Source organism: Phoxinus phoxinus (assembly GCF_949152265.1).
Source record: "Phoxinus phoxinus genome assembly, chromosome: 7".
NCBI classification, from domain to species: Eukaryota; Metazoa; Chordata; class Actinopteri; order Cypriniformes; family Leuciscidae; genus Phoxinus; species Phoxinus phoxinus.
In genome coordinates, this window is record NC_136882.1 from 19,962,486 (window position 1) to 19,974,465 (window position 11,980).

At 38.3% G+C, this 11,980-nt stretch overlaps 2 protein-coding genes across 2 annotated transcripts; both read right to left on the bottom strand.

Annotated features, from left to right (window-relative positions):
* Nucleotides 1-825: 825 nt before the first annotated feature.
* Nucleotides 826-1,778, bottom strand: LOC307001782 (gamma-crystallin M2-like). The gene is made up of 3 exons (XM_079618704.1): nucleotides 1,690-1,778; nucleotides 1,342-1,584; nucleotides 826-1,151 (listed from the first exon to the last, which is right to left on the bottom strand). Exons 1-3 carry the CDS (start codon nucleotides 1,699-1,701, stop codon nucleotides 879-881), a joined length of 528 nt encoding a protein of 175 aa, XP_079474830.1. The 5' UTR covers nucleotides 1,702-1,778; the 3' UTR covers nucleotides 826-878.
* An 8,438-nt stretch (nucleotides 1,779-10,216) lies between these two features.
* LOC307001785 (gamma-crystallin M2-like) lies at nucleotides 10,217-11,219 on the bottom strand. Its single transcript, XM_079618707.1, has 3 exons — nucleotides 11,156-11,219; nucleotides 10,812-11,054; nucleotides 10,217-10,524 (listed from the first exon to the last, which is right to left on the bottom strand). The coding sequence occupies exons 1-3, from the start codon at nucleotides 11,165-11,167 to the stop codon at nucleotides 10,252-10,254; spliced, it is 528 nt and encodes a 175-aa protein (XP_079474833.1). The 5' UTR covers nucleotides 11,168-11,219; the 3' UTR covers nucleotides 10,217-10,251.
* Nucleotides 11,220-11,980: the final 761 nt, after the last annotated feature.

Below are 11,980 nucleotides of genomic sequence, written 5' to 3' on the forward strand. Positions count from 1 at the left end.
AGTTGCGTCATTAGTAGGACATGTGTACATGCTAGTGTCAAAAGTGACAGCTGTCTGGCCCCTGTAAAGGAGTGTCGTTCTCACTTAATGTACTGTGGCTAAGTGATCGAGCTGCATGCAGTGGAGAAAACACTTGTGTGTGCATGTGTGAAAAAGGTAAGAGACTAGGGCTGTAACGATTAATCGCGATTAATCGAAATCCAAAATAAAAGTTTGTGTTTACACAATAAATGTGTGTGTATTCTGTATAATTAAGTTCTATATATAAACACACACATGCATGTATATATTTAATAAAAATGTGTTATTTATATATAAAATAGTTCTATTTATATATAATATAAATCATATAAAAATATGTATGCAGTATATAAATGCAAATATTTCTCAAATATATACAAGCATGTGTGTGTATTTATATATACAAAATAATTATACACAATACACACACATTTATTATGTAAACACAAACTTTTATTTTGGATTTCGATTAATCGCGATTAATCGTTACAGCCCTATAAGAGACAGATGGATTTACGACTGTATTTCAGTTCTCAGCCAAAAAAGACAGGTCAGGATGAATTTCAGTTCAGTTAAAACCAAATGCATTTTTGTATCGATGATTGTAATTTGATTATTTTATATACTATTGTTAATATTTGTATTTTTAAAATGTTTTTGATTGATGTTTAAAACAATTGTAGTTTTCTTTTTAAACTATGTGCCTGCCCGAAGAGCTACCAGGGATTTTTAAATTTCGCAAAATTTCTTTTGTGGACTGCTCATAAAAATATTATTGCCATTTAATGATGTTTTAAGACAGTGTTGTAGAAGAATTACTTTATTAATTTAAGAAATGCTAGAAAAATGCTAGAAAACTAGTAAAAGGAGTCCATGATACGCCTCATGCTCATGAATCTCATGCCACCCATATTGCTGAAGTTCCTGTACTCTCCAGGCCTGAAGTAGGACATCTTGCCTCTGTAGTGGGGCTGATCATACATGAGCCAGTGGCCGTCCATCACATGACAGGACTGGCAGTGAGACATGCGGTAACGGTCCATGACGTTGTCACAGTCATCCATCATCTCGTACATCTGACCCATGAAGTTCTCCCTCTCGTAGATCCTCATTCTGTAGGAGCCTTTGTACTGTAGTGGAAGAGAAGTCAGTTATGTTTACAGTGTAGCGAAACTCTCTGAAAGTGTCCTTTTTTTGAGATTTTAACATTTTCCTCAATGTCCCAAATTGTTTTATCGGCTCTCAGCTTTGTGTATTTCCAAATAAAAGTATTTTATTAAAAAGTGTTTATTACAAACAACATTTTTTTATGTAGCTCACCATTGGGATCATACGGCAGGACCTGATGCAGTTGCTCATTCCAAACATAGACATGTAGTCAGCATACTCGCCCCTTTTAAAGAAATACTGATTTCCCATGTAGTTGGGATGATCATACATCATCCAGCACCCGCTCTCCACTCTGCAAGAATGACAACGGTTCATGTGGGAGGAGAAGTCACCACTGTCGCCCATACACTCATAAGAGCGACCCTGGAAGTTCCTGTCCTCGTAAAAGATGACCTGCAAATTCAAAGTTGATCTTTTGAGTTGTTTAAAGTGAAAATTAGCAAATCAAATGTTTTTGGTGTTAAACTGGTTGGAAATCTTAGCTGTAATGAAGTTTACCTTGCCCATCATGGTTGCGTTGTCTGATCCTCAGTAGTTCCACAAAGGAGAAGCTGAAACTGATTCTGGTTGTTGACTGATGCTTTCACCCGTACCTTTATACTAGACCAAGACTAAAGACTACACAGCACCTATTGTTAGTCAGTTCCTGACTGTGCAAATTGGAAAAGAGGCCATTCAAGCTGAAGCACAGTATCTAGACCTTACCACTCAAATTTGTCATTCTAGAATTTCTGAAGTTTAAATTGTAATTATGCACTACTATACTATACTAAACACACGTGAAAGAGGTTTTAAAGTATTTTGTTAATTGTACCTCATTACAAAACTTACCTATTGTTTTAGGATTTTTTTATTTTATTTTACTTGAGGACTACTGAAATAATCAAGTTTTTACTAATTTACTTATTCAAGGAAGAAATTATACTTACAATTTCATAATGAGGTCATAATGAATACAAATATTGTTAAATACAATCTACTCTATGAACAGTTTATTTTGCCTGTAGGTAATTGGCAGATAATAAAATTAATCATTTTTTGTTTTGTTAATCAAATAATTAATGTTTATAGTTGTGTAAAATCACTGGACGCTGAACAGACAAGAGAGATGATTCTTTTTATTTTTATTAAAGCATTTTTATGATTAAACGTTTTTATTTAAGATGTATTGTTCTAAAACGTCTTTGAGGTAGGGTTTATTTTTTAGGTTCAAGAAATTCTGTTTAATTATTGAGTTTATTTCTAATAAAAAAAATGCATTTGTTACATCATGCCCTGCCCTCCCCACTCATTTCCTTGCTATTTTCTAGTATATTTGCAGAGTGATGAAGTAGAAGTGACCATGTTTATTTTTTTAGCATAGTTAAATTGAATGCATCCAAATTTTCATAGTATTCATCCGATTTAGTATTATACAGCTAACATTAGATTAGAATTAGTGTGTCAGATCATAGTACTGTACATAGTAGGGCTGACCCCTAATAGGTGACTAAGCGTTAGTGTAACGGCAAGTATAGTCAGAGAAGAGAAGCACAGATGATGTTTAACCATTTATTTTAAGCAGCAGCAGAGAACAAACAAAAAGGTAAATGACTGAGACTTTGAGCCGGTTGAAAGGTGAATTTAAATGGATTAATCAGTCTCTTATCTTTGCTGGATGCTTTGGAGATTGTGTTGGCTGGTTAATGGAAGCACACACAACTTGGTTGCTGCTTGTAGGTAAAATCGTCTCGGTTACTAACGTAACCTCGGTTCCCTGAGATGAGGGAACGAGTGTTGTGTAAGCTGGCTTACGCATCGGGAAAACCCCTTTTCTCGAGAAGATTGAAGCCTAAAATTATCCTTATAATTTGCTTTAATTTAAAACGCACTTGCTGCAGCAAGCAGACCCAGGCGAGACGGCTCGCGCGCTTATTGGCTGTTCTGCGGCAATTGCTGCAACCTATGGAGAGGAACCTCATCTCAGGGAACCGAGGTTACGTTAGTAACCGAGACGTTCCCTTTCGAGAGTACTCTTGTGTTGCGTAAGATGGCTTACGCATCGGGAACCCCGTGTAAAACGCTGTGTGTGCTCACAAAGACTCTATTCATCAACGTCCCAGGGCAAGTGCCCGGGGATCATAAGACGAGTAACTAATGTTTAGGCCAAAAAGGGGGCCTGAACAGGGAGTATGTAGGGGTGGGGCCGAATGTGATTGGACCCTAAGTGCAGCCCATAGAGCAGCCAATAAGCGTGCGAGCCGTCTCGATTGGGTCAGCTTGCTGCAGCAAGTGCGTTTTAAAGGGGTGGTTTACTGCTTTTTTTATTTGCATGATTGTGTTTATGGGGTGCAATATAACATGTCTAAGTCTTTTTTTTTTTTTTAAGCCTTATTTTTCATAAATTTCACCTTTATTGTAAGACGCTTTCTCCTCTGTCATTTGAACGACCGGTTGACTTCCTGATTCTATGAAACCACTCCCTCAGAAACAGACAAGGAACTGTGTTCCTTTCTTGAAAGAAATGATATCTGCGAGGATTTTCAGTCCGGATTTAGACCGTACCATAGTACCGAGACAGCTCTCGTTAGAGTCACAAATGATTTGCTCTTATCATCCGATCGTGGTTGTATCTCTCTATTAGTATTACTGGATCTTAGTGCTGCATTTGACACCATTGACCACAACATCCTTTTAAATAGACTCGAACATTATGTTGGCATTAGTGGAATTGCACTAGCATGGTTTAAATCATACTTATCTGACCGTTATCAGTTTGTAGCAGTAAATGAAGAGATGTCTTATCAATCACAAGTTCAGTATGGCGTACCACAAGGCTCAGTACTAGGACCGCTGCTGTTCACTCTGTATATGCTACCATTAGGAGATATCATTAGGAAACATGGAATTAGCTTTCACTGTTATGCCGACGATACTCAGCTGTATATTTCTTCAAAACCTAACGAAACCTACCAATTCACAAAATTAACGGAATGCATAGCTGATATAAAAAATTGGATGACTAGTAATTTCCTACTACTAAATTCAGAAAAAACAGAGATTCTAATTATTGGACAAAAAACTTCCACACGTAATAACCTAGAGTACTGTCTAACACTTGATGGCTGCTCTGTTAAGTCTTCGTCGTCGGTTAGGAACCTGGGTGTGCTCTTTGATACCAATCTTTCATTTGAAAGTCATGTGTCTAGTATCTGTAAAACCGCTTTCTTCCATCTTAAAAATATATCTAAATTACGTCATATGCTCTCAATGAATAATGCAGAACAATTAGTTCATGCGTTTATGACCTCAAGGCTAGATTATTGTAATGCTCTACTGGGTGGCTGCCCTGCACGCTTAATAAACAAACTACAGCTAGTTCAAAACGCAGCAGCTCGAGTTCTTACTAGAACCAGGAAGTATGACCATATTAGCCCCGTTCTGTCAACACTGCATTGGCTGCCTATTAAACATCGTATAAATTTTAAAATATTGCTGATCACTTACAAAGCACTAAATGGTTTAGCTCCGCAGTACTTGAGCGAGCTCTTAACTTATTATAGTCCTTCACGTCTACTGCGATCTCAAAATTCCGGCCAGTTAATAATACCTAGAATATCAAAATCGACTGCTGGCGGTAGATCTTTTTCCTACTTAGCACCAAAACTTTGGAACAGTCTTCCTACCATTGTCCGGGAAGCAGACACACTCTGTCAGTTCAAATCTAGACTAAAAACACATCTCTTCGGCCTAGCATACACATAACACATTATAGACTTATATAATTAGGCTGCATAGTTTAGAACAGCCGGGACCGGGAACACTTCCCGTAAATCCTGATGTACTTGGTACATCATAATAAGGATGGCGTCTACGCTAATATTAGTCTCTCTGTCTATCCCGAGGTTTACTGCTGTCCACCGGAACCAGTCCGTATCCAGATCTGATGAAGGACCAGCGCCAGGACACGACGACGACGCCGCTGACCTGAAGTGTCAACCAGTCTCTCCTCCTCTCCACTCCGACTTCAACCAACCGGAACTGGACAAATATGTTTGTTTGTTTGTTTATTTATTTATATAGCACAGTTTAATACAACTCACGTTGCCCAAAGTGCTTTACAGTCCACAAATAAACAACACAGAACAAAAGGGATAAATAGAAAAACACATAGCCTAACACACATAGACAATAAGCAGTTTACAGTTTTTTTGCATAGGAATTTAAAAGATGTTGCTTCAGCATTGGTTTGAACATGTATAAGGATGTGACTGATCTAATGGACATAGGCAGGTCATTCCACAGTTTAGGACCTACTCGAGAAAAGGCTCTGTCACCTCTATGTTTATACTTTGTCCTGGTAGTGCACAGCAGTTGTTTGTTCTCCGATCTCAGGGATCTAGGAGGGATATAAAGAGTGACCAGGTTTGACAGATAAACTGGAGCTAGATTGTGCAGCGCCTTAAAAACTAGTACCAGGATCTTGTAGATAATTCTGAAACGTACTGGCAACCACTTAAGTGAAATTAGAAGTGGAGTCACGGCATCATATTTTTTTGCCGACTTTAACATTTTTGCTGCCGCATTTTGGACTTTCTGAAGACGCATAATTGCTCCAGTATCCACACCGAGATAGAGGGAATTACAGTAATCCATTTTTGAAAAAACAATGGATATGATAGCTTTCTCGAAATCAGAGCTAGAAAGAAACGGTTTCGTCTTAGCTAATAGCCGTAGATTGAGAAAACATGACCTCACCACAGAGCTGATTTGCTTGTCCATTTTTAAATCACTATCTAAAACAAATCCTAAATTTTTAACACTAGACTTTATAAAATTACTAAGGGAAGTTTTATTTATGCACTGAATCACGTCAAGTTTTTTTGGACCAAAAACAATGACATCGGTTTTGTTCTCATTTAGCTTCAGAAAATTTGCGGCCATCCATTTCTTAACGTCATTTAGACATGCTAATAAAATATCGAGAGAGTTTGGATTTAGTTCTTTCACAGGCAGATAAATCTGCGTGTCGTCGGCGTAACAGTGAAAAGACACTTTATGTCTCCGAAAAATCTCCCCCAGAGGTAACATGTAAAGGGAAAAGAGAATTGGCGCAAGAATTGATCCTTGCGGAACTCCCTGATGAAGAGGACCTCTTGCAGAATCACGACCCTCAAAACTAACCGAAAAAGATCTCTCTGTGAGGTAAGATTCAAACCACTTGAGCACATTTCCCTTTAGGCCGACCCAGTGTTCTAACCGATTTATTAAAATCTTATGGTCCACCATGTCGAACGCAGCGCTGAGGTCAAGTAAGATTAAAATTACACTCTCACCATTATCCAGTGAAACAAAAATGTCATTTAACACTTTGACTAGCACTGATTCCGTACTATGGCAGGGCTTGAACCCTGACTGAAAAGGCTCGCTAATTGAGTTTGCCGAAATATGTGCTTGTAGTTGCTTAAAAATCACTTTTTCTAAAACCTTCGCTAAAAACGGCAAATTTGAGATCGGTCTAAAGTTATTTGGGTCCTCTATTGCCAAATTTTGCCTTTTCAATAGTGGAAAAACTGTGGCATGCTTAAAATCTGCTGGACAGATGCCCTGACTAAGGCATTTGTTAATCAGATTCAAAACTATAGTGCCTACACTATTAAAAATCTGCTTAAAGAAACGGGGTGACATAGCATCATCTTTAGAAGAAGAAGGCTTAAGATGTAAAACAATGTCCGCCAGAGCTGGAAGAGTAATGAGATGGAATTTGGACCATTCTGTGCTACAAGGCACAGCCAGGTCACTAGACGGAGTCACCTGTTTCTGTATTGTAGATTGTAAAACCTTAGCTTTATCATTAAAAAATTTCAAAAAAACTTCACAGTTTAAGATAGATGGATCAGGATGTCTAGCTTGTCTAGGATTTATAACTGAATTTATTGCCTCAAATAAAATCTTAGGATCATTAAAATGTTTGGTAACATTTACCAAACACTCTGATTAATTCTGAACTTCATACACTGTTCACTCATTGGCCAGAGGAGAACTGGCCCCCGACTGAGCCTGGGTTCTCCCAAGGTTTTTTTCTCCATTCTGTCACCTGATGGAGTTTTGGTTCCTTGCCGCTGTTGCCTTACCTTCTGGCTTGCTTAGTTGGGGACATTTAATATTCAACAATATTATAGATCTGCCTTAAAGGTGGATGATGATGAAATTGTTTTCATGTTATCACTGTGAAGCTGCTTTGATACAATCTGTATTGTAAAAAGCGCTATATAAATAAAGATGACTTGACTTGACTTGACTTGACATGGGCTCAGATTGGTTAGTTGGGCCGGTGTGTTGTAATTGGCTAAACTGCGAAATGCACGTTGTCCGGAAACTTCACGCCCATCACCTTTACGGGCGAAAGTTGCATGTGCTCCGTCAATGTAAATAATGGTGTCAATCCTGCCATACAGTTTGAGCCAGAATCAGACCCAGAAAGCGGCAATGAAGAGAGTCAAGCAGAACCTCCCCAAATACGGCTCTTACAAAATGTTTCTGAATGGAAATTTTTTTTATTATAATTATTCTATTCTATTCTATTCTACTATTATTATATAATAATTTCGATACGCTGTTACTTAAAAATGCCACTGCTGCCACTTGTTAGCTTTTGAGATACGGTTTTCTCCTGATTAAACATTTAATATAACAGATAGAATAAATGACTGAGTAATACCGCAGCTGAAGTTTGCTGTTGCGATTACATATCATTTTTTTTACTTTATACACGTTTGTCTTATACATACAAATAGCATCGAACTAACTGGCTACTATAAACAAACCGCGTTGGCATTGGTTTACGTTCTTGACCAAATCGAACAATTACGTCATAAAGTATACATGGAAAACACATTTACAAAATTAGTACAAATTCAGGTTCAAAATGTTTACGCGTTTGTCATTGACACACGAAATAGCGGCTACTAACGCCAGCGCTGGCATTTGTTTACGTCCTTGATAAAACTAAAACATTACATCTGAAATTATACATGCAAATACATTTAAAATTATTAAGTCTTACTTACAGGTTGTGGCCAAACAACGGCTGCCTCTGGGTTTAAAGTTGGAACTGCTTCATGTTTTAGTCACAGTTTCTTGTTTAATCCGGCATTGAATTCGTGGAGATTCTGGAAGCTGTCTTCCGTAAAATGTGCAGCACAGAGAGCTAAATTACGATTGTAATTTTCAGGAACATAATCAAACATACATTTTAGCCATTGTTGACGAACTACAGCGTCCGTAGGAAGCCGAACACAGAAGACCTGACAGCTGGGTGAAAATCGCGGCACTGCTGCTGACGCGCCGCTCCTGCTTGACGCTCACGCGCTGCTCCTGCTGCCGGTGTGAATGCACTCATTGATTAACATGCACGCCGAAAAAAAACGTGCTGCTCACGCGCCGCTGACGCTTGTGGTGTGGAACCGGCGTCACTCTCATTTAAATGCAAAAAAATTCAGAGACATCCATGATCGTACATCTTTTCACAAGGTTTCTAGGTCTTGCTTGTCATTGCATGGGCCCTATCTTGCACCCAGCGCAATTGACTTTGTACACCCAAGCATGTATCATTCCTATTTTGCACCCGCGCACAGCTGACTTTTCCCTACACAGACGCATGTCGGTAAATTAGGGAATTAACTTGCGCTTGCGGGGGCTGTTCAGCGAAAAGAGGAGGCGTGTTCCGGCGCAATAGTTCCCTGGTGCTATTTTGCAGTTTTAAAAAACAATTCCGCCACTGACCAGGAAAAACCTAGTGCTTGTTTATGTAGCGTGTGAACAACGCGCATAAACTTTGATTCTCTAATCTAAACAGACGCAGCAGTTTTCATTTTTGCAAATCATACATTATTACAAGGAAAAATATTTACACACGAGGGAAATCATTGTTATGTCCATGAAGATGTGGAAAAAATAGGCATAAATCTAGATTACACATTTACCCACATTATTATAAGCCTGTTTAACCGAAGCTATTTTGGGTGGGTTTCTGCCATCCCCATACAATGTCACTTCTCTCGATCTTTTACGGCCCTGACGAGAACGTCGGTCTCCTCGGCTGTGAAGCGCTCCTGTGCGCCTGGCAAATCCGCCGTTATAATAGCAATCCACCATGGAACAAGCGCGCCTGCTCTTAAAGGGAATGTGAGAGGAGCTCTGATTCTGTTTATTTCACGTTACGCCCAAACCACACCTATGAATAATGAAGCTACTTCAGACCAACTCATTTTAGATTTGCGTTGGGTGCAAGAGTAATTTATCCCGGGAGTATAATAGCAAATGCGTTTCGCGTTTGATACTTGCGTTTCAGATCGTTAAAATAGGGCCCCTTATGTTTTAAAGGTAAATAGATTTGGGTGTCATCTACATAAAAATGAAAAGACACTCCATGCTTCCTAAAAATTGACCTAGTGGAAGCAAGTAAAGTTAAAATAAAATGGGAGCCAGAATAGACCCTTGAGGAAAACCACAGGTAACACATCCTACAGATGAAACAGTGCGACCAATACCTACTGAAAAGGTTATATTACTAAGATAAGATTTGAACCAGCTAAGGGCAGTTCCTTGATTGCCCACACACTTTTCAAGGCGTAATAAAAGAATGTTATGATCAACTGTATCAAATGCCGCACTCAAATCTAAGAGCACTAAAATGACTGAGTCCCCAGAATCAACGAATAATAAAATGTTCTGCCGTAAGAACGAATAATAAAATGTTCTGCCGTATGAAATAAGCATTTGTAATTTCACCAGCTATGAGAAACAAGCTTTTTTTCATGCAGTCTGTAGTTTCTCAGTTATAAACAGGGTTTTAGGTTTGACTGGACCTTGTCATTTGAAAGCCTGCATCCCTAATATTTACAGTAGCCAATTATATTTCTATCTAACAATAGTATAACAGAATTCAGTAAATTCTTTGTAGATGTTTAATTTATGAGGTGTTTGTGGGCTACTAATGCAAATATTATTGACATCAATGATTTTCAAGACAGAATGTGTAGTGTTGTAGATAAATTCTTTTATTGAAACATTTGAACACTAATACATGGAATCCATGATACGCCTCATGCTCATGAATCTCATGCCACCCATATTGCTGAAGTTCCTGTACTCTCCAGGCCTGAAGTAGGACATCTTGCCTCTGTAGTGGGGCTGCTCATACATGAGCCAGTGGCCTTCCATCACATGACAGGACTGGCAGTGAGACATGCGGTAACGGTCCATGATGTTGTCACAGTCATCCATCATCTCGTACATCTGACCCATGAAGTTATCCCTCTCGTAGATCCTCATTCTGTAGGAGCCCCTGTGCTGTTGTGAAAGAGAAGTCCATTATTTTCAAGTTTAGCTAGTAGAAACAACATCTAATGTAAACAAATAACAAGAACTGTGTAGTTCTGCCTCATAAATCATTTTGAAAGGATGCTTTGAGTTGATGGATTTTAGAATTGTCTTCTATATCCTGCAAATTTATGACCTACAGGTTTTTGCTTCTTGATTCTAGATAAATATAAATGAAATATTTAATTAAGAAATATTCTAAAATGATAGGATGTGGCTTTGGGTGTATTACAAAACAGTACATTCATGGAGCTCACCATGGGGATCATACGGCAGGACCTGATGCAGTTGCTCATCCCGAACATAGACATGTAATCAGCGTACTCGCCCCTTTTAAAGAAATACTGATTTCCCATGTAGTTGGGGTGATCATACATCATCCAGCACCCACTCTCTACTCTGCAAGAGTGGCAGCGGTTCATGTAGGAGGAGAAGTCACCACTGTCGCCCATACAGTCGTAAGAGCGACCCTGGAAGTTCCTGTCCTCGTAGAAGGTGACCTAAAAGAAAGTTAATCTTTAATGAAATTTTCACTTTATATAAATTATATCAAAGTAATTTGAGTGAAACTGTATGTAATGGGTACTGGAATGAAGTTTACCTTGCCCATCATGGTTGCGTTGTCTGATCCTCAGTAGTTCCACAAAGGAGAAGCTGAAACTGATTCTGGTTGTTGACTGACTGCTGTCACCCGTACCTTTATACTAGACCAAGACTAAAGACAACACATCACCTATTGTTAGTCAATTCCTGACTGTGCAAGTTGGAATAGAGGCCATTCCAGCTAAAGCTTGGTATGTAGATCTCAGTGTTCATATTATTAGGTCTGTATAATTTCTGAAGTTTATCCTTGTGAGGCCTGGCTGTATTATACAGTACATTACAATTGTGCGGTCTGATTATGAGGCCTAATTGTGGCATGACTAGTCTGATGCATATTTTACATAAAACCAGAAAGCAGTTTCTTGATCTGGCAAGCTCTCATCTGATTGGTTGGTTTTACCCCATCTATGTGAGAGAGAGAAAAAAAAGAAATGTAATTAGCCTTAAAATTGAATGATTCAACAAAACCAGGTTGAGACAATAAGTGATTTTGAAGAATGTTTAAATAATACTTTATTCAGACCAATCTATTATTAGTAAGTAGTCTAAGGGATGGTATATTATGCATTCCTTATATTATGAGAGGATGAATTGGTATCCTATAGTACAAGAGCACACAATAATTAATTACTTTGGTAACACTTTATTTCGAAATCGAAATAAAGTGTAACCATTACTTTTCACAATTCCTAACCCTTTGACAAAAAGGATTTGAAAATCTGAAAATCGTATACATTTAATTTAAATGTGTAAAACAACTTCAGTCTTTTCAGCCGCACAATATTTGTAATATTTAGGCTATGTTACAAATGTTCAAAGAATC